This window comes from Camelus ferus, chromosome 10 (assembly GCF_009834535.1).
Source record: "Camelus ferus isolate YT-003-E chromosome 10, BCGSAC_Cfer_1.0, whole genome shotgun sequence".
NCBI lineage: Eukaryota > Metazoa > Chordata > Mammalia > Artiodactyla > Camelidae > Camelus > Camelus ferus.
Window position 1 is genome coordinate 53,436,770 of NC_045705.1, and position 24,031 is coordinate 53,460,800.

At 36.5% G+C, this 24,031-nt stretch overlaps 1 protein-coding gene across 9 annotated transcripts in view; it reads left to right on the top strand.

Moving 5' to 3' along the window:
• STK33 (serine/threonine kinase 33) overlaps positions 1-24,031 on the top strand; it is a 129,481-nt gene that overhangs the window by 89,882 nt on the left and 15,568 nt on the right. For 8 of the 9 annotated variants that reach the window (XM_032489090.1, XM_032489089.1, XM_032489095.1 and 5 more), the window contains 4 exons: positions 7,501-7,576; positions 11,529-11,641; positions 12,297-12,382; positions 23,421-23,618. In XM_032489090.1, the coding sequence (XP_032344981.1) occupies positions 7,501-7,576; positions 11,529-11,641; positions 12,297-12,382; positions 23,421-23,618 (473 nt within the window). The remainder of the gene's footprint in view (positions 1-7,500; positions 7,577-11,528; positions 11,642-12,296; positions 12,383-23,420; positions 23,619-24,031) is intronic. The other variant, XM_032489097.1, reaches the window with a different exon arrangement.

Below are 24,031 nucleotides of genomic sequence, written 5' to 3' on the forward strand. Positions count from 1 at the left end.
TATTCATTTCTTATTTGTGTATAATTTTAGTTTTAGTCTTCTTCTTTAATCCAAGAAGTTTTAGAGGTGCTTTTAAAATTTTCCAGGTGGTTCAGATGTGTTTGATGCTCATGTGAATGTGTGTTAATTTGTCTAGCCTTTTGGTTTTTTTGTTTAGTTTTCTTCTTTATACTAGGCAATTGTGACTTGAAGGTTTTCAACTTTTAGGAATTTTCACTGTGATTGAACACTGATTAGTTTTTTGCAAATGTTACATTGAATAATTAAAAAGCACGTACAGTTAGCCGTCCGTGTCTGTGGGTTTTGCATCTGCAGTTTCAACCAACCACAGATCGAAAATATTTGAGAAAAAATTTCAAAAGTTTCTAAAAAGCGAATCTTGAATTTGCCACACAGTGGCAACTATTTATACAGCATTTATGTTGTATTAGGTATCATAAGTAATCTAGAGATGATTTAAAGTATATGGGAGGATATACATAGGTTATATGCAAATACTAAGCCAATTTGTATAAGGGACTTAAGCATCCATGAATTTTGGTATCTGACGGGTGTCGGGGCTAAGGGGGTAGGATCTGTGTCCTCAAACCAATCCACCACAGAAATCGGGGGACAACTGTATATTCCTGGTTTGCTGAGCATAAAAATTTTCATATGTGTGTGCTTATAAAATCAAATGTGATACCTTTGTGATTCAGATTTTCCATATTGTTAATTAATTTCATTGAAATATAGTTGATGTACAATATTATGTTAGTTTCAGATACACTACACAGTGATTTGACATTTGCATACATTATGAGATGATCACCACAATAAGTCTAGCAACCATCTGTCCCATACAAAGTTATTGCAGTATTATTGATCATATTTCATATGCTGCATGTTACATTCCTGTAGTTTATTTAGTTTAAACTGGAGGCTTGTACCTCTTAATCCCCTTCACTTATTTTGCCCCCCACCCTCCTGGCAACCACCTGTTTGTTCTCTATATTTATGAACCTGTGTCCATTTTGTATTATACTGTTTGTTTTGTTTTTTAGATTCCATATATAAGTAAGATCATATGGTATTTGTCTTTCTCTTTCTGGCTTATTTCACTTAGCATAATACCCTCAGGAACCATCTGTGTTCTTGCAAATGGCAAGATTTCATTTTTTATGACTAAGTAACATTCCGTTGTGTATGTAAATCACATCTTCTTTATCCATTTATCTATCAGTGGGCACTTAGGTTTCTTCTGTATCTTGGCTATTGTAAATAATGCTGCAGTGAACATAGGGGTGCAGACATCTCTTCAAATTCTTATTTTTTCCAGAAAAATACCCTTAAGTAGAATTGCTGGATTATATGGCAGTTTTATTTTTAATTTTTTGAGGAACTTTTGTACTGTTTTCCATAGTGGCTGGACCAATTTAACATTCCCACCAATAGTGCACAAAGGTTCCCTTTGCTCTACATCCTTGTTAACACCTGTTATTTGTTGTCTTTTTGACGATAGCCATTCTGATAGGGGTGAGGTGGCATCTCATTGTGGTTCTGATTTGCATTTCTCTGATACTTAGCAATGTTGAACATCTTTTCATGTGCCTGTTGGCCATCTATGTCTTCTTTGGAAAAATGTCTATTCAAGTCTTCTGCCCATTTTTAAGTCAGGTTGTTTGGTTTTTTGATGTTGAATTGTATGAGTTCTTTGTGTATTTTGAATTAACCATTATCAGGTATATCACTTGCAAATATCTTTTCTCACTTAATAGGTGGCCTTTTCATTTTGTTGAATAGTTATCTTCTCTGTGCAAAAGATTTTAAATTTGTTATAGTCTCATTTGTTTATTTTTGATTTTGTTCCCTTGCTTGAGGAGACATATCCAAAAATATTGCTAAAGACTGATGTCAAAGAGTGTACTGCCTATGTTTTCTTCTAGGAGTTTTATGGTTTCAGGTCTTATATGTAAGTCTTTAATCCATTTTGAGAGTCTTTAAATTGTATATGGTATGAGAAAGTGGTCCACTTTGATTCTTTTGCATGTAGCTGTCCAGTTTTTCCAACACCATTTATTGAAGAGACTATCATTTCTCCATTGTATATTCTTGCCTCCTCTGGCATAGATTAATTGACCATATAAGTGTGGGTTCACTTCTGGACTCTCTATTCTGCTCCATTGATCTATGTGTCTGTTTTGCACCAGTATTATACTGTTTTGATTACTGTAGCTTTGTAGTAAAGTATGAAACCAAGGAACATGATACCTCTAGCTCTGTTCTTTCTCAAGATTGTTTTGACTATTCAGGGTCTTTTGTGTTTTTGTACACATTTTAGAATTATTTGTTCTAGTCTGTGAAAAATGCCATTGGTATTTTGATAGGGATTGCACTGAATCTCTAGATTGCCTTGGGTAGTATGGTCATTTTAACAATATTAATTCTTCCAGTCTGTGGATGTGTTGTATCTTTCCATCTGTTTGTGTTGTCTTCAGTTTCTTTCATCATTGTCTTACAGTTTTCTCCTTGGTTAGATTTATTCCTAGGTATTTATTCTTTTAGATGCAGTTGTAAATGGGATTGTTTTCTTAATTTCTTTTTCTGATAGTTTGTTGTTAATGTATAGAAATGCAATAGATTATCTGTATTTTAATTCTATATCCTGCAACTTTACTGAATTCATTTATTCCAATAGTTCTTTGGTGGCATCTTTAGGATTTTCTGAGTATAATATCATGTCAGTTGTAAACAGTGACAGTTTATTTCTTCATTTCCAATTTGGATTTTTTTTATTTCTTTTTCTTTTCTGATTACTGTGGCTAGGACTTCCAATACTATACTGAATAAAAGTGGTGAGAGTAGGCATCCTTGTCTTGTTCCTGCTCTTAGAAGTTATGCTTTCAGCTTTTCACCAGGTATGATGTTGGCTGTAGGTTTGTCATTATGGCCTTTATTATGTTGAGGTATGTTCTTTCTATATCTGCTTTCTGAAGAGGTTTTTTATTTATCATAAACAGATATTGAATTTTGCCAAAAGCTTTTTCTGCATCTAGTTGAGATGATCATATGATTTTTATCCTTCAATTTGTTAATGTGGTGTAGCACATTGATTAATTTCAAGGTATTGAACCATCCTTGAGTTTCTGGGCTAAATCCCACTCAGTTGTGTTGTATGATTCTTTAAATGTATTGTTGAATTCAGTTTGCTAATATTTTGCTGAGGTTTTTTGCATCTGGGTTCATCAATGATACTGTCCTTTAATTTTCTTTTTTTGTGGTGTCTTTGTTTGGTTTTGGTATCAGGGTGATGCCAGCCTTATAAAATGAGTTTGGAAGTGTTCCTTCTTCTTCAACTTTTTGGAATAGTTTCATTAGGATAGATGTTAACTCTTCTTTAAATGTTTTGTAGAATTCACCTGTGAAGCTGTCTGGTCCTGGATTTTTGTTTGTTGGGAGTTTTTTAATTGATTTAATTTCATTACTGGTAATTGGTCTGTTCATATTTTCTATTTTTTCCTGATTCAGTCTTGGGAGGTTGTACATTTCTAGGAAATTATCCATTCCTTCTAAGTTGTCCGTTTTATTGCTGTATAATTGTTCATGTGTTCTTATGTTTGTTTGTATTTCTGTAGTGTTGGTTGTAACTTCTCTTTCATTCTGATTTTATTTATTTGTATCTTTTTTCTTGATGAGTCTTGCTAAAAGTTTTTAATTTTTCAAATCTTTTCAAAGAACTAGCTCTTAGTTTCATTTATTTTTTTTATATTTCTTTATAGTCTCTATTTCATTTATTTCCAATCTGCTCTTTATTATTTCTTTTCTTCTACTAACTTTGGCTTTTGTTTGCTCTTCTCTTACTAGTTCCTTTAGGTGTAAGATTAGGTTGTTTGTTTCATATTTTTCTTCTTTCCTGAAGTAAGAGTTATCACTATAAACTTCCCTCTTGGAACTGCTTTTCTGTGTCCCACAGATTTTGGATCATTGTGTTCCCATTTTTCTTTCTCTTTTAGGTATTTTTTATTTCCTCTTTGACTTCTTCATTGATCCATTGGTTGTTTAGTAGTATGCTATTTAGACTTCACGTGTTTATGCTTTTTGCAGTTTTTTCTTTTTCTTTTGCCCAATTCTCTTTGTATTTTTTTATGTATTGGGTATGTTGGCACATTTTCTGACCTTGGAGAAGTGGCCTTCTATAGGAGATGTGGGGCCCAGCAGCTGCTCCCCGCTGGTCACTGAAGCTCTGTGCTCTAGGGGTGCCTCCTAAGTGGCCTACACCTTTCTGTTGTTGTGGGGCTGACTACCGTGGGCTCACTGGTAGGTGGGACTAGCCCCGGGCCGATTGGCTATGAGGCCGTGCCATGTACAGTGGCTCTGGGCCTGCTAGAAGGTGGATTAGGCTTCTTGCGGGGTTAACTGCATGGCCTGGGTAAGTGTGGGGCTGCTGCTGGCCTGCTGCTGGGCAAGGCTGGGTTCCTGCATGGTGATCTGCATGGCAGGGGGTGGGTGTTTGGTGTTGATGCCAGTCTGCTGGTGGTCGGACCAGGTTTCTGCAATTGTTCCTAGGGCCTTGGGGAGCCTGTTAGTGGTTGGGGCCAGGAACCTGCACTAATAAGCTGGAGGGAGGAATCCAGAATGGTGCTTGCCAGTCCCAGTCCATGTGGCAGAACGAACTCCCCCACATGGCTACTGCTGGTCCCCAGGGAGAGTCCCATCTGCCTCCTGCCTCTCCAGGATGTTCTTTAAGATCAGCAAGTTGGTCTGACCCAGGCTCCTTTCAAACTACTGCCTCTGAGCTGATTCAGAGTGGGTGGGATTTTGTGTGCACCCTTAAAGAGCAGAGTCTCTTGTTTCCTGTAGCCCTCCAGCTCTCCTGAGCATAAGTCCTACTGGTTTTCAAAGCCAGGAGTTCTGTGGGCTCATCTTCCTGGTGCAGGACCCCCAGGCTGGGGAACCCAAAGTAGGGCAAAGACCCCCTCACTCCCTGAGGAAGACCTCTAAAATTGTGGCATTCCTCCTCTTTGGGGTCGCTGACCTGGGTGCGTAGGTCCTAACTATACATCTCCACCTACGCATCTGGTTGTGATTTTCACTTTATGTCTTTAGTTGTGGAAATTCTTTTCTGCTAGTCTTCAGGTCATTCTCACAGATAGGTGCTCAGTAAATAGTTGTAATTTTGGTGTGTCCACAGAGGTGATGAATTCAGGATCTTCCTGCTCCACCATCTGGGTCACCCAGTCCATATTGTCAGTTTAATTTTGCTTGCTTTTTCTGTTGATTTCTAAGAGAGTTATTAAAGTCACCCACCAAGATAGGACTTTGATAGATTCTTTACGTACTTTTAGTAGATTTCTTGAAAATATATAGTGTATTGAAATATAATTTACATATAGTAAAATGCACAGATTTTAAGTGTAAAGTTTAATGGGTTTTGACAAATGCATTTACTTATATAATCATCACCCCAGTGAAGATATAGAACATTTCCATTACCCCAGAAATTTCCTTTGTGTCCCTCTCAGTCACTCCCCCATCCAGACCCTGCAACGACTGATGATTCCCATTGCCTTAGCTGAGTTTTGCTTGTCTAGAACTTGATATAAATTGAAGCATAAGTATATATTCTTTTGTGTCCATCTTCTTCTGTTCCATGTGATGATTTTGAGACTTACCCATGTTGTTATATCAGTAGTTTATTCATTTTTTTTGCTGGGGAGTATACCTAGTTCATTGTTTTTTTGCCTACTTGATACATAAAGTTTCTAAATTGTTTTATCTTATTTGGGAAGAGGCTACTTGAGATTCTGTTCATATCCTCCTGTTGGCAAAAGACAGCTGGTCTGTAGTTACACGGGGAAAATATATCCAAGCACCCTGAGTTTTATGCCTGCTTATTAGTTGTCTACACTGATAACAAGTGAGAGAACAAGAGGGAAGACAGATGGTTTCTGGAGCTTTGCTGACTTCCTGAATGGCTCCTTGGCACAGTCGTTCTGGCCTCTGCCTCCCTGTGAGAGCTGTGATGACAGTGCAAGAGAAATGCCCCTGATCACGAAGAACTCTGAAAGAGTGCGGGCTGCTAATCCCGGGCCCCTGCTGTGTGATGCCTCAGACGTGGAGATCTGCTGTTGTCAGAAGCACACGACCATAGAGCAACTTGAACTTGAATGGCCCAGTATTTTAAAAATTTAAGTAGAGTTAAAGAATACAAGTAGTTACTTAAAGGAAAATAATAATTAGTTAATTTTCAATGATTTGGAGACAAATTTCTCAGTTTAACTATCTATAGTTGAGCCTTTTCTCATTCTTTCTCCTGTTTACTTTTTGACTCCTTTTTGTGGCTTTTAAGTTCCTTTAACAGTAGGAAGAGGAAATGAAATTTCATTTGCTTTTGATAATTATAAAAGATGTGTGTTTGGAGGGAGATTGAAACTGCTTCCTAAAGTAAAAACACTTTCTACGTGGGAGGTGCTCTGTAACTATGTCACTTGAGATAAGTCACTTAATATGTATAGCAGAACCTTAGTTTCCTTACTGGCAAAGTGAGTCAAATGCTTACATACCCATCTCACATGACTCTTACCATAACTTATACGAATAACATCATTTATCCAGAAGTACTTCGTGAATTTTAAGTTCTATTCAAATATATACAGGTGACCCTTGAATGACGCCAGGGTTAATCCTTGGTAACCTAGAGTTGGCCCTCCCTGAGATCCCGAGCTGTCTACAGGGCATAACAGACATTCCCTGAGATAGCATATGTGACTTTTTAAAAAGCCAGCCATTCTAAAAATCTAATCATTAAAAAATGTGCTACCTCAAAGTAAAAAAATGTTCTCCTTCGAGAAGATCGTTTAAAGGACGCCTGTTGTGGACACATTGCAAGGAAGAAGCACGGAACGGAGGAGTCAGGAGTGCCTGCATCCTCGTCCTCATCCTGTGACTAATTGGCTGTTTGATCGAGTTATGCTGTAGGAGCTCACTCTTTGTCTTAGTTTTCTCATTTTGAAAAGGTGGAAAATAATTCATATTCTGTCATAGGAGTGCTATGATGTTGTTATTATTATTGTTACTTTACTAAAGTGATTTATAACCATTTATCTTAGTTTCTCTGTAAATCCAGATTTCCACACATTGGGCTTGCTTTAAATTGTATCTGCTTGAGACATGTTTTCAATTCTATTTTTGGAAAAGAACTGAGATATTGTTGTCTTCTTCTGTAACGACACGATCTTTGCAAAAATCATTTCTTAACAACTTGAAAGGGATGGAGAGTCTTACATTTAGCCCTACAGTTCGTGCCGTCGTTCACGAGAAGCCAAATGACAGGAGTGAGGATGTGGCGACGTCAGTCGTTAAGGCCCGTGTATTATTCATGCAACAGCTGCTGGTGGTTCTCTTTTTCCCTGTCGGGGAATAAATTGCAACACATCAGCACATTTTTCATGCTTTGTGTTTAAGCATTTAAAAGTCATTTATTGTATTATTAATATTATTTTATTTCTGCTTGTTTGGCAGCCCCTGAAGTTATCAATGCCCACGACTATAGCCAGCAGTGTGACATTTGGAGCATAGGTGTCATAATGTACATTTTGTAAGTAGCCTGCTAATGTACAGTTAAAATGAATGGTGGTCCCTAACAGTAGCATTACATAGATTTTAAATTAAGACTAAACAGTATTGTTTTAAGAAAGCGACTGAAGAAACAATTGGAAAGTGGTTGTAGAATCTGTCTTATTAGTTGTCAGGTACATCCATTAGGTATTTTTAAATACAGTAAATTTATAACTTTCAGTTTTGCTTTTCACTGATCTGTAAATGCTGCGATACACTGTGTGATCTGAGCAAAGTGAAAAACTTGCCTCAGCATCTCCCTGATCTTTGCTACAAACCAAAAACTTCTTTGTATTTTCTCAAGAGACTCACTGGTAGAGCATCAGGTAGAGGGAGGTACTGGGACCTGGCACCAGAGCCACTGATAGGCAGGGCATGTGTGACTAGACAGAGGCTCAGCCCAGGATCCAGGGAGTGTTCTGTAGTTCCTAATCCCCTTAATGCTACTGAAAACGTTGGCCTCTTCTGCTCTCCCTTCTGTCTTACTCTGAAGATTCAGTCTAACCTCAGGTCCTGTGTTTTTCCTTTGAAATATCCTCACCTATTATTTCATTTCTCTTCACTCGTGTCCTTTCTCTTTATGGTCCCTTTTCTAGAATATTGCAGTGTCTTTCTGTCTCTTCTCCTGCCTCTGGTTCATCCTTCACACAGTTGTCAGGGTTGTCTTTCTAAATCACAGATCTGATTGTACTGCTTTCCTGATGAACAACCTCTGATAATTCTCCCTCACTGTAGAAAAATGTCAAGGCATCCCCGCATGCATGGCTCACATCTTTCCCGGCCTGGCTCCAGCAAGCGTCTCCAATCTTGGTCTGCACGTGTGGTCCCATGTACCTACTCTGTGCTGGTGGCCACGCTAGGCCACTCCTTATGACATAGACACCACACTGTGGGCCTCTGGGTCTTTGCTCATGCAGTTTCTGCTGCCCAGATATTCTTTTTTCTTCTCTACTAACCCCTTTCCTGAGTGTATCTGGCTCACACATTGACAACTTCTATTTCCCTAACTCCTGCTCTACCCCGGCAGAATAAGTACATTCGTTATGTGTATACTTTCCCACACTCCACAGAGGATTTAAGGCAACGTACAAAGATGCATGTAAAACAGTGATGTTGAAAGAAAAACAAAATAATAAGCATATTTAGTCATGAAAGTTTGCACGTGTGTAAACTTGTTAGAATTAGTTGTTCACTTTTCTGTGTTCTCATAGCACTTTTAGAAACAAGATTATAATGTAATGTAATTATTATATTATGTGTAGTGTGACTGCTTTTCTTGCCCTAAACTCCATGAAAGACAGCGATCTTATATTATTCATCTTTACAGCCCTGGTATCTGGTACCATAGTAGGTGTGTAGTCAGTGCTCCATACATGTTTGTTAAATTGAATTAAAGTGAATTGTTTAGGAGGTGTTTTGAAAAGTTAGTGGTCATTATTCTGCCTCTGGTGAATAGGAAAATTCTTAGGTTGACGCAACATCAGTTTTATGGTCATTTTGAAGAGTTCGCTGTGTGCTGCCTCTTCCAGGTCGTTTCTAAATACTGACATCACAGTAGGTGCTTTTTCACAGTTCTGTGAACTGGAATACACAGGCAGTAGAAACTGGATGATGTGGTTGTAGCTATCACTCAGATGATCAACACACATCACTGCTTAGATTGCATAAAGTATAAATGTATGCACAAAGTTCTTGATTATTGTTTTGTGCTAATCAGAATCATATCATAAAAATTCTGAGCCTTAGTTTTTAATTAAGAATATAACTATTGGGGGTGGTGGATAGAGCTCAGTAGTAGAGCACATGCTTGGCATGCGTGAGATTCTGGGTTCACTCCCCAGTATCTTTGTTAAGGGAAAAAAATATTTATATATACATAACTATTTAAAGTTAATGTTTTATACTCTTGAGACTTTCTAGATAGCCCAAGTCAAATGTAATATATGTAATCTATTATTACATCATTCATGTAATGTTTGCTGCCCTCAGTTTGAATTTTGGTGTTAAGGAAAGTGATAATGTATTACATATCTTAAAACTTTTTTCTCCTACTTAAAGATGTAATTTTAATTTTTCTGCTTGTGAGCATGACTGCATATCATAATAATGACATCTTTTTTTTCTTTACAGTAGATTCTTACTTAGCTAATCAGTACTCATTCATTAATCTGCCAGAGCCCAGTGGTCTTATAGATAATTTCCTTCACCAAGGGCATAAACATATTCCTTTTTCCAGGGAGGTTATTTTCTTATTTATTAGTTACCCCTGACTCGTTGCTACTTAATTGGACAATGATAACATAGTTTCTCAAGGTGAAATTAACATAAATACTCTTTACGGGCACAATCTTCTCTGTTTTGATTCCTGTGAAACAGAAAATAATAGGAAGGCTTTAAGAGGCATTTTTCATGTCTTGGATTCCCTTTTCTGAATGTGCAGAAAATTGCCATAATAAAATTTCATATGCTGCTGATTGACCAACCATTAGATACATTTGGTGTAAGTAAAATTGCAAAGGACAGAAAAAAGTGGAATTTTTTAAACATAGCCCTTAAGCTATGGTTGCATGCTAGTCAGGCAGTGCAGGAGCCGCTAGGAAACTGGTGAATGTGCATATCACTGGTTGTTAACAGACTCAATGAGCTGAGCTTTTGCCAGCCTGTACTTGTGATAATAGATAGTAATTGTCCATAAGATCATTTTTCTGGCTTTTGTTTAAAAGCTGCATTTTAAAACTAAACAATAGAGAGGCAAGTAATATGAGAGAGAGGAGGGTCAGAATGAGCTGGAGAAATAGAAAGCATTAAAATGAGAGTTCTCAGAACAATTTGTTAAATACCTATCTCTTAACAAGAACCTATTGGTAAATGAAAAGTTCTGCTATTCAGCCTAGTTTGATAAACTATGAGGACGAAACAGCTTCCTCCCCTCCCCTAGGAAAATCATTATCATCATAATCATTATCATGTAAAATATTTACCAAATCTAGACTTGTTCCAAAAATATTCATGGGAAAGATTTTTAAAGAACTTAAAGAAAAATGTAACTTAAAAAATCAGGCAAAAATCTGTTAAGAGATTTAGAGATTCATTATACTTATGCACACAATAGACCAGCATTTGGGAAGTGTAGTGGATGTATGCCATTTTATTCTTTCGGTAATAAAGTGAGAAAATACAATCCTGAGAGTTAAAGACTAGACATACAGAGCTGCCTCTGTGATGAGCCCAAGTCCATCTTCCATCTGGTTGTCATTGGGAAAATCTGATTTTCGTCTTCAGGGCTGCCCTCCAAGGTTGGGTTCGACAATAAAGATGATGGCTAGCATTTGCAGCTTTTAAGCATGTTCTTATAGTTTTGGACTGGATCACCTCTTGAAGCATTGGCTTACCATGCTTGTAAACTATAGTACAGTACTTCCTTTCAAAAGGTTCTAGTGGAGAGGGTATAGCTCAGTGGTAGAGCGCATGCTTAGTGTGCACGAAGTCCTGGGGTCAATCCCCAGTACCTCCATTAAAATAAATAAATAAATAAATAAATAAACCTAATTACCCAGTTTGAATTATGTACTTTAAGGCATTCATTAAACAGTGCCCACAGAGAAGTGTTTCTCCTCTATTATCCACTGCTCCTGTGCACTTCAACTCAACTCGCACACTTTTCTGTAATTTAACCCCATTTAAGCTTAGTGTTTCCCCACCTGGAAGAACTTTGGGTCATTTGCAGATCTGGAGGTTTCAATGTATCGCCTAACACTGATCTTGCAAAACTCCTTTCCTTCCATTTCTATGTCCAGAGAAGTTCCTACCTTTTACTCTCCTTTACTTAAATATGAAGCACCACTGCTTCCAAGTTCTGTGGAAACTTAGGTTTTAATACCCTTATTTTGATTAATTTAAAAATCTAAACAAATTGATTGTCTTTGATGTAGATTATGTGGAGAACCACCCTTTATGGCAAGCTCAGAAGAGAAGCTTTTTGAATTAATAAGAAAGGGAGAATTAAATTTTAAAAAGTCAGTCTGGGATTCCATAAGTGATTCTGGTAAGTATTATTTACTAAAGCAAATATACATAATGTAAGAAACCTGACCGGTAATTCTCATACTTAAAAACCTCTGTTTAATCATTAAATTTACTTGTAGAAATAAACACTGTATACTTGTGGAAATAGTGATATCTTCACTGTGATTGTTACAAAGCTTTCAACAAAAACAAAATACATCATAAAAATTGAAGAGGAAATTTGCTGATTATCTAGCTAATTTTTTTTTTACTAGAGACCATAAACCAGGTAATACAAACAATAAAACCTCACTTAAGGCCTTAAAGTTTATTTAATATTGGCCATTTATACTGAAAATATTTTTATTGAAATATAGTTGATTTAGTGTTTCAGGTATACAGCAAAGTGTATCAGTTATATATATATATTCTTTTTCAGATTTTTTTTCCATTATAGGTTATTACAGGATATTGAATATGGTTCCCTGTGCTATACAGTAGGTCCTTGTTGTTTATCTGTTTTGTATACAGTAGTGTGTATCTGTTAATCCCAAATTCCCACTGATGATGTTTATTTTGTAACTGACATCTTCCCTTCATATCATACAGACCTAATCCTAAATAAATTGGAAAACGTACGGTATTAATTGTAGCTAAGATAAGTAAGATGTTCGGTGTTCTCCCCTTATTTGCAGCTAAAAGTGTTTTGAAACAACTTATGAAAGTAGATCCTGCTCACAGAATCACAGCTAAGGAACTACTGGATAACCAGTGGTTAACAGTAAGTTACGGAATTACTTCTTTTTTTTCTTTTTGATGTGCTATCACTGCTTATTTCTTTTCATTTGGCCTTGTAGTTTATATATAGTCTTCTTAAAACAGTCATTTAGTTTCATTTCTGACAAGTTAAAAAAAATTATTGAGTGTTGACACATTTCTGAAATGGGGATTTTCAAATTGTTAAAATTACTACCACAGTTTACATATGTTTATAGAGGTTTAGATGAACTTTGCTTTCGTATCAAGTCCGGTAGAATAGAGCTGAGAAACGTCCATTGTTAAAGCTGTGGAGTATTGAAGCAGTCTGTATGGTTTAGTGATGTAAAGCACTAGAACTATCCACTTCCTTTTTCAACTCTTTGGATGCAAGGAGTCTTTAGGAACTCAGAAAAGCCAAGGTCTTCTAACAGTGGTTGTTGCCTGGCTTGAAATTTTGAGTAATTATTCATTTACATATTGCTTTTCCTATTAGACTAATGCCTCAAGCATAGACCCTATGTGTTTCTGATCTTTGTTTCCTTGTACCCAGAACGTCACCTGGTCACAATAGGAACTTTTGAAAGAGGCTGCTGCTACCTCTCAGTATTTATTCTCTTTTTCTTCTGTGGTAATGAGGACCCTGACTTTTAGCTGGTAACATTGCTATCTAGTCCTCTTTGCTAGTTATCCCCCATCTTTGCTAGTTATCATGCTTGTCAATGAAATCTAAGTGGACTTATGAGCAATTTCTGGAAAGTGTCCTTAAATGGGGAGAGTACAGCATTCCTCATATCCATCTTCTTCCAGGTGCCTGGAATGCAGCTGTGATGGGTGGAGTTTGAGTAGCCGTATTAGACCACAAAGTGGAGTTTATAAACAGGACGGCAGAGCAACAAGATGCAAGGAACCAGGGCTGTTAGTGTATAGAGCTGCTGTGCCAGCCCTTGACTGCCGACCTCCAGACATTTTTATATGAGCAGGAAACAAACATCTGTCTTCTTTGAGACACTGTAAAATATGCAGTTGAACCTAGTACCAATTAATACGGTACTCAGTAAATAATTGCTGAATGAGTAAATGATTCAGGAAATGAGTAAGTCTGTAGGTATCTCAGAAAATATCTGAGAATTGAAATTGGAGATGTCAAGAGACATAGGAATATTGCTAAGCAACATTTATCTATGAAAAAATTATTATTTTACATCTATTACTTGCTAGATGCTGTGTGTTAGGTACCAGAGATACATGATGTGCTTATATTGCAGTAATATTGTTGAGAGATGATGGTGGCTTGGACAGGGTGGCAGCAAGAGAGTTGAATGGAAGTAAATGTGATATACTTTTTAGGTGTATTTGATAAGACTTGGTGGTGGATTAGATAAGGGATGAGTCAAGGATGATTTTTAGATGTTACTTTAATAACTGGTTGGATGGTGGTGCCATTTACTGAGATGTGGAAGACTGTAGGAGAATCAGTTCCCCCCCGCCCCAGGGGGAAGAGTGGTGAATCAAGGGTTCCATATTAGACATGCTAAATTTGAGATGCCTATGTGACAGCCAGATGGAGATATCAAATAGATCATTGACTGTATGAGCCTGGAACTGGAGAGGTACGAGCTGGAGACATAAATTTGTAAATCATGAGTATATAGATGCCATGTAAAGCCATCGGGCTGAAGAGATAACTTAGGAAGAAAGTACAGATAGAAAAGTCAAGCCTCAGCACCTTGCCTTTAGACACTAAACGTTTAGAAGAGGAGAAGCTAGCAATGGAGGCTGGAAAGGAACAGCTGATGAGGAAGGAGGAAAATTAGGAGGGTGGTGCCAGGGAAGTTAAGTGAGAAAGCAAGTACAGTAGGCTCCCAGGTAAATGCTGCCGAGGGGTCAAGATGAGAATGAGAAGTTTCGTTAGAATGGCCCACAGAGAGGTCCATGGTGACCCTGAAGACCCAGATACGTTTAGATACCATCAATTTATAGTGATATCACTCTTTTAAAAAATTCTCTGATTTTCCTTTGTTGATTTCTAATCATTTTTTTGAATATTTTTTTTCTTTAAGGGCTAAAAAAATCGTCTTCACATAGAAATGGGTTATATTTGCCCTCTTCTGTGAATGTGTTGAACTCTCAAATGATTCTGTGCAATAAGTATTTCTTGCCTAAAGTAATTGTGCAAGTAAGTTAGCAGCTAGATCATTGCAAAACTACTGAGAAGATTTGTAGTACAGCAAAATAAAAAACTGTAAAACAGATGGTGTGCCTTAGAAATCTATCTCTTTTCAGCATCACACAACATTCGGGTTTGGCCATTTAATTATTTGTTTTCTAATTAGTACAACTTTATTTCTGGCTTTGGTCATTTTTCCAGAAGTCTCCATTTTTGAGCCTCTGTAACATTTGTCTCTATGTAGTCTTTGCCAAATGGATAGAGAAGTGACAGATAGCGTGTACTATATCGGACTACCCTAAGGAGTTCAGTATATGAAGTTTAGAATACTGGCATTTTGTAAACTTCTGAAAGGCAAAAACTCTTTTCTTCTTAACTGCTTGAAGTCTTACTTCCTATAATGCATGTCCTCTGTTTGAGAAAGTCTGAAGAGAACACATTAGTTCTCTCAGTGCCTTACTGCTGTATAACCAGAGCTTGTCTTCCAATACCTAACACATGGTCACAGGTTTTTCAAAGAGCTTTATTGGATACAAAGTTTCTATGGTTTAGCCTATATATGGTCCATTTTGAAATACGGTACCTATCTGAAAAGTATTCTAAGAAAAATAGTCATTGTTTCTCTATGTACACTTAAGTGGATCTTAATATAAACAGATAGGGTCATCTTGATTTCAAAAGTCAAAGATCAGATGCGGGGAGAAACAGCCAATAAGTGACTTCCCTACAAAGGGAGAGTTTGATGGTGACTCCCATTGGCAGGAGTGTGCCTGTTATCCTCTTTATCTTTTTCTTCCTTTTTGCCCTCTTTATTCTCAGCAGTGCTTCAGGAGTTTATCCCTTCTTATTTGATAGTTACAATTGCCCCTTGGTATTCTTTCAAGTCCCCTGGTAACAACTAAGACCAAGAACTTGCATTTTTAACAAGCTTCATCATTATTTTTAATACCTACTTATATTTAAGAATCCTGCTGGAAATTAAGGAAACATTTTTCTTCTATAGCTTGTCAAAAAGCAGTTTCTAGATTTGAGCTTATTTGGTATTATTCAGTCATTCCTTTAACAGATTTTTTTTTTTTTTTGGTGCCTACTATGCACCAGGCACTGTGCTAGGTAATAAAATATAAAGACATATAGGACCTAATCTCTGACACGAGGAACTTACATTGTAGTAAGGGAAACAAGTTATGTATAAGATACAATGCAGGGAAGAAAATGATAAATGACATAAGAAATCGCCAAATGACCAGAGAGGTACCAAGGTAAGCAAGTGTGAAATCAGGAGCACTGAAAAAAACTTAAGGGTAAAGATAAACCATAATCATAGGTCAGGAGATTTAATATCATAAAAATTAATTTCCTCATACAATGCAGCGCAAATCCAATAAAAATTCCACAAGCTTTGTTGACCCTAAAATTTGTATGGACGTGCAAAGAGTCAAAAATAGCCGAGACATTTCTGAATGTTTTGCTCTATCAGATATTAAGACTTATGAAGCTATATTAGATAGCACAGTGTGATAATGGTGCAGTAATTGACCAGTAGACTAAAGCAGAGGGTGCAGAAGCATATCCATGCATATCTGGAACTTTTACGACAGTGTAGAATGGCAGATCAGAGGGAAAATGGGAGACTATTCAATAAATGGAGCTGAAATAAATGGTTTTCCATATGAAAAAAAGGAAATTGGGTTCCGATCTCACACCATAGAGAAAAGTCAACTGCAAATGAACCACAGACTTAAATATTAAAAATTTATATTTAACTTTTAGTGAAAAATATAGGTTAAAATCTTTTGGACCTTGGAGTGTGAAGAAAAGGATTTTATAAGCAAGACACCAAAGGCACTAACATGAAGGAAATGATGGATAAACTTGACATATGTTAATCTTCAGAACTTCTGTTCATAAAACAATACCTTAGGGAAAATTGATAGGTTATAAACTAGGAGAAGGCTTTTGTAACCCAAATACTCAGCAAAGGATTAATACCAAGAAATCACAATAATTCTTACAAATCAATACAGAGAGGACAAACAACCTAGTAGGAAATGGACAACAGACAGGACCAGACATTTGTTTTTACAAAAGAGGACCCACATTTGGCTGATGAACGTATAACAAGATAGTCAGTTGCATTAGTGATCAGGGAAATAAAAATTAAGACCTCAGTGAGAACCAATAAGTCAGAAGTCTGACAATACCAGGTGCTTGGAAAAGATGCAGATAAAGAGTATCTTTTAATCACTGCTGGTGAAAGTATTGATCAGTACAACTACTTTGGAAAAAGGGTCTGACATTATTAAATTAATCATTCACATACTCTATAAGCAAGAAATTTCCTTCTAAGAATATACCCAAGAGAACTCTTGCAAATGAATATACACTTGGAGACATACACAATAATGTTTGTAGAAGCATATACAGGAGCAAAAACCCAGAGTTAACCCAAATGCCCTTTGACTAGAGAATAAATAAACTGTGGTGTAGTCTAACAGTAGAATATTGTACAGCCACGAAAATGATTAAACTACATGTAATAGTATCTAAGAAGCTATGAAAAATTTTAAATTAATTATAGTTTTAAGATATAATTTACTTACTATAAAATACACGGATTTTAAGTGTATAGCCTGATGAATTTTTATTTATGTGTACATTTGTGTAACTACTACCCAGAACAAAATGCAGAACATTTTCACCCCTGCACCGAAAAGTTCCCTTTTACAAAGTTCACTTTGTACCACTCAGTAGCCAGCAATGTTTGAGAGTTCTAGTTTTCTAGTTTTGCTCCTCATCCTCTCCAGTGCTTGTTATTGTCAATATTTTAAATTTAGATACTCTGACAGATATTCAGTGGTGTCTTGTGGTTTTAATCTGCATTTCCTGAGTGACAGATGAAGGTGGTCACCTTTACTTTATTTATGCTTACTGGCCTTTTGTATATCTTCTTTTATGAAAAATCTGTTCCCAGTCTCTCCCCAATTCTTCTATTTGGTTTTTAAATTTATTGATTTGTAGAAGTTCACTATATATTCAGGATATGAACCTTTTGTCACACACACACAAATAAATATATGTACAGTAACAAGCATTGTAAGAAGCTGACTTAAGAAAAAGAACATGGAAAGAATTACTGCAAATCCTTGCTCAAGCAGGTGACTTTTGAAAAAGAATAGATCATTGGGAATTGGGGGTCTTGAAATTGATTCCCTGCAAACTCTCGCTGCCCACACATCCCTTAGGAAGTCTTCGTGTACTGGCAGGTATGCACATACCCCAGTTTGAGGAATGTTGTTTTGGAGTATTTTGAGCTTGTTTTTATTTTTCTAGCTTTATTGAGATATAATTGACACATAACATTGTATAAATTTAAGGTGTGCAACATAATGATTTAATATATGTATATACTGTGAAATGATTACCACAGTAAGTTTAATTAATACATCCACCACCTCACATAGTTAATTTTTTTTTCTTGTGGTGAGAACTTTAAAGATCTACTCTCTTCAGCAGCTTTCAAATATACATTACAGCATTGAAGGCTCAGCAACACCTCTAGCTAGAAATTCTTGGCAGACAATTGGAAATGCATTTATGGAATGAGGGTAAATTACTAAATTTCTCAGACTGTTTCCTCTTAAAGAATAGGAATATCAACACCAACCTTGTCTACTCTCATTATTTGCTATACTTGTGGGAAAAAAATCACTGAGGAAAAGTTTTAAAGTTGCACATGGTCATTATTACCTTTCTATGCTGCAGGCTTTGACTCATTGAGACCCATCAGGGCATGTTTGGTGATTTTATTGGGTGCTGTCAGTCCTTTGTGGGTATCTGCAACTTTATATTATTCCTTTTGCATATAATTTATTTTATTAGTCATATAATAACTGTGATTACCTCTGGTAAATGATTTAAATGAGAAAATAGGAAGAATATCTTTCTTCCTCTATTCCTTCATTCCCTCTTACTGAAGATAACCATTGTTAAATCTCTAATGTATTCTTTCAGATGCATTCCGTACATGTTTTATGTGTCTACTTTTCACAAATGGATTTATATTATACAAGCTATTTTTTTTTGTCTAATATATTTTGGGAAGATTTTCTTTATTTTTTTAAAAACAGCATTGTATCCAAAACTATGGATACACTATTATTTTGTCCCTATGAATATGAAATACTAAAATTGTTTCAGATCTTTTCTATTACAAACAGTGATGCAACAAATGTTCTTGTAAATATATGTTTGCCTACTGTGTCAGCATATCTATAGGATATATTCTTAAAAGTTGAATTACTAGTCTGTGAGAATGTGCATTACACATTTTTATAGTTTATTGCTAATTTATCTTCCTATAAAAAGCAAGTAAATGAGAAAGCCTGTTTTCCCACACTCTCACCAACACAGAATATTATCAAACTTAAATTTATGTCCATCTGTTAAGTGATAATTGGCAACTCATTGTTTTGATTTGGATTTTATTAATTTCATGAAGTTGAGCATCCTTTTATATTTTTTTATAAAGTGGCTATTCCATTTTCCTATTGAAAAAATTTTATGCCTGAGCACATTACAAAATAAAGAGTTCTAGCTGTTTACAAAAAGTAGAAAATGATGACTATTAGCTGAAGATTCAGAATGTTTCCTTTTTTTTTTTTTTTCTCTCTCTCTTTTGGTGGTGAGAGGGATATAATTAGGTTTATTTATTTATTTACTTATTTTTACAGGAGGTACTGGGGATTGGACCCAGGACCTTGTGCATGCTAAGCGTGCACTCTACCACCTGAGCCATATCCCTAACCCCTAGAATGTTTCCTTTTAAGCTTTGCTGATTTTTACCTTTCATACCATCTCACCCAACTCATACATGTCATTCATTCATTAAAAAATACTTATTAAATACTACTGTTTACAAAATACTGATAGGCACTGTCTGTGAAAAAGCAAATTTTGTTAGATGAAGATGTATGTTTAGGTTTCTCTGTAGGAAATGCCTACTGAGGTATTAAATCGAAATCTTAGTATTTGACCAGTGCTTCTCCTCTATGAGTGTTCATTTTTCCAGTTTTTCAAAATGAAATAGTCTCAAACTATCTGTTAGTTAAACAAATGGAAATTTATTACCCAAAAGGTTGGTTTTCTACTTATGATAGCTCAGATTATCAGCCTGTTACTGCTGCCCTCTTGCCCTTGCTGCTTCATGGTTGATGAGTTCAGGGTCTGCCCTCTAAATACAGCAAGTAAAGGGAGGTCTGAGGTTAGTGTTTGGTTGGTGAGGTGACACAATCTCCAGCATCTGCCCCAACAATTCCACCCATTTTTGTTGGGTTGGTTGATTCATTTGTAATTTTTGTTGAGCCTAGAAGGCTCATGACACACAGCCCTGGACCACTTATTCATTGTTCAGTCCAAGTATTTGATGCAATTCCTCCTCCAGTTGCTAGCAAGCAAGAAGGGGTAACCTAGTAAGTTACTGGCTGGACTTTATTAACTGGAAAGAAAGTCTGGAATCAATACCACCATTTGTGCCCTGTTTGATGGGAATATAACACAGGGAATATAGGAAGCAAATAATTAAAAGTTTCTAAATAGTGGAGTGTTTTTGAGGGGTTAATGCTCCCATTCTAGATGTGTTGTTCTTCTCCACAGTCTCTTTGGAGTAAGAAGTAGGGTCATTTCTTTGAGTACAGAGGCACCTTACGTTAGACATGTAGCGTGTCAATCACCAAGCTCTCTGGTGTATATATACATGAACCAAGCATTTGAAAGATTGCTAGAAATGCAGATTCAGGATAATACAGATAATCCTTGCTTTCCATGGTAGTGCAGGACCATAAAAATAATGCAGGTTGAAGCTGTGCAAAGTGATTTTAATAATCCATGGGAAAAATTATGATTGTTTCATGTCCTTTAAAATTTTTTGTTAAGCACTAAAAACTCTCTAACTTTTGGTTATAAATATATATAGGGAATGAAACAAAAGTAAAATTAATTTTTTAATGTACTGTAATTTAAAAATTAGAAATATTGGGAATTAAAATGTCACGTTTTGTTTAAAAACTTGCTGAGATTAGTTTAAACAGTGTTTACCTTCTTATGGTACAGTGGAGAGCATCAGTTTTATGCTTGGCAAATTGCCACTGTCCTACAAGTTTGGATCAACTTCCAACATTGTGTCCTTTGTCTTCTCAGCATCATGAAATATCTCTGAAAATACTTTAAATGTCAAGTTTCTTGTGGGTGTCATCTTCTCTGGTGCATCTTCTTCCTTTCTCATATGTGTTGATAAGTTTGTCTTCACTAAGTTGTGGTTTTGCGTCACTGGTTGTGCATCTGGATCCTGTCACAGTGGCAGTGTCAACATTCCCATAGTCTGATATTTCTTCTATTACTCCATTTACATATGATTCAAATTTTACTTCCAGTATTATCACTTTTAATTTCTTTGTTGCACATTCATCTTTGTGGGCAAATTCCCTGGGAGACAAGGAGGCAACACAGCTGCACACTTTGCTGTCTTATGTGTGAGCTGAATAGTATATGGATGGTGTCCAGTCACCAGTAGACTGTGAAAGAAGTGACGTGATTGGTCACTGATCGGATGCAAATCTGTAAATTACATGGTGTTTGTGAATTGATGAGCTCACAGTGAAGTTTGAACTTTATGCAATTATAGTTAATATACCACGGTGGCTAAAATTTGAACCATGTTGCCGAGGGACTGATGTCATTTAACTAAGTCATGAGGACTGAAATTCACATATATCAGGACTGTGCAAAGCAAAGACTGCCTAAATAAATTGGCTATCACAGAATGCTGATTCCATATAATTTCTGTAGTATCACAATTTTGTTGGGTATACTGAATGTATAGTGGGCTCACTCTTTATAAGCCTTTTTGGAGATGGCTTATAGAATGTAAATGTTTAATCTGCTGTCTGTGTCAGGACAGGCTAGATTATGCTGTGGTAAAAAATGACCCCCAAACTCAGTGTTCTTGATGCCTTCCATTGCACATTGGTTGGGAGGAGGGGAGCAAGTTCTATTTAACTTGGTCCTCATTCAGGGACCCAGGCTGAGGGAGGCTCCATCTGTAAACTTATATAGTTACTAAGGCAGGAATTGGGAATGTGGTAAATTGCATGTATCTCATAAAGTTTCCACCCAGAAGTGATACATACCATTTCAAATCACATTTCACTGGTCAAAACAAGTCATTCAGTCATGTCCCAAAAGAGGTGGAGAAGCAGAATTCTACCATGTGTCTAGAAGCAAGAAATGTTGGGTGAGGAGCATTAGTGACTCCTGCAGCTACAAAGAGTTAACTTGTGGAGAGTTTCGCAGGAGAGGGCAGTTGAGGGTTGGATTACAGACATAGATGTGTCAGACTGTCTCTGTCTGCTAGTATAAGAATCAAGCTGAGGCAAAACTGTGTGTACTATCATTCCAGAAGCCTGGCCACTGTGATTAGGTTCAAGGTCAAGAGGCAGCCAGGGAGTTGTCATAGAGGCTGGATGAATCACTGGGATCAAGCAGGGCTGTTGACGGAGCCCTGGAGCTCAGAACTCATTCAGATGAGAGCTCTGAGACTGTCCACTGTTCTAAACAATTTCAACTCCCTTTTGGTCTCTGAACCTTCATCTGTGCATCATTTGAGATTAAGTTGACAACATCTTTGGAAGTTCTGGGCTACTTGACAGAGATGACTCTTAACTTGAGCCCTGAAGGAAATGTACGCTATGAGTTGGCAGAAGGCATGGTAAGGGCATTCTGTGAGTAAATGGGTAGAGGTTGCATAAGTACCACCAGGAGTAGGATGCTATAAAAGTGGTAAGAATATAGACCTTCTTAAAGCAGGATAAAATAGAAGAACCATAGGGAATTAATATCATAATGATCCTCATTTAGTTATTACTAATCCATACTTAATGTGTATCCATGTCTTTAATCACTAATATATTAAAGCCTACAAACCCTCAACAGTGTACTCAGACGGCTGCCCTTAAATTGCCCTGTCTCATAGTATTCTGTATTACTGGTCCTTAATGCTTTGATCTACCTACATATGAAATTAATTAGAATCACTCCATAGCTGTACCCACACCTAAACTTCCCATTTTAATGTAAATGTGATCCAAACTTCTTGTCCAAACTTACTCTACTATTCTGAGTTAGGAGCAAAAATATTTAAGGCATACCTCGTCTAGCAGGAGCCATTTGAGACCACATTCATGCATTTCTTGACATTAGATGGAATATTACATTTGAGAAAAATATAATTAATATAAAATGGTCAATTTTGGTGTGGTGTATTCACATCTGAGATAAAAATAGTGCACGGAATCAGTTATAATCAAATGACCACATTATATCTAAATTTTCCAGTCAACTAAGCTTTCAAGTCCAACATCTATATTCTTGGATGCATAACACTTGACTAATCAACTGAATCTGGGTTTTTACCTAGACATTTTGATGTTATATAGGGTTACCCTTAGCATTGGACCCACTAGACTTGGGGCAACTTCTTTCATCCTTTCAGCTTCCCTATTAATTTTCTAAGAACTGCGCTGTAAGGGGGTCTTTGGATTCCAGGGAGTTGCCCTATCTGGTGTTCTTTCCCACAACATGCTGCACTGTTTTTTCAAACCTGAATATTCTGCCACCCCTAAATTTTGACATATTGAAGTGTATTAGTGAAGAGGTCTGAGCCATGTCAGTACAGGGAGTCTGCTCAAAAGGACATCAGAAGTTTTGCTATTTAGTTCAGCATTACAATCTTTCTGTGTGACTGACTGAATTTGGGAGACTATATTACTAAAAGATGTAAGAGTCTTTTCAATTTTCTAAACTGTTTATAACACCAAAAATTCATTGTGAACATTAGGGCAATACACTTTCTTCGGCGAGACCAACCAATGTGTTAGAAATGATGAAAGAATGGAAAAATAACCCAGAAAGTGATGAGGAAGGTGCAGCAGACCAAAAGAACAACTGGTCTATACAAGAAAAGCTGAAAGATTTCCAGCCCAGTAGAAATGTCCATGATGTCAGGAACTCTTCAGATGAAGAAGAGGAAAAACAGGTAGGAAGAACCAGCAAAACAATTGTTTTGATTGTTTCATTTCCTCAAACTGTAAAATGCCCTCACAACACTTGGAACATTTCTTTCTTTTTTTTTTTTGCAACTCTGTCTTTTTTGGTGTTGGTTTGTAATGGTTTATAACAACGGACCTGCATGATAAAAAAAAGTAAAGTTCTTTGTTTACAAACCAGAAATAGACTCACAGACATAGAAAACAAACTTATGTTTACCAAAAGGGAGAGTGAGGGAGGGATAAATTTGGAATTTGGGATTAATAGATACATAACACTGTATATAAAAATAAATAAACAACAAGGACTTACTGTATAGCACAGGGAACTATATTCAGTATATTATAGTAACCTCTAATGGAAAAGAATCTGATCTTGTGGTAGCCCACAGCAAAAAAATTG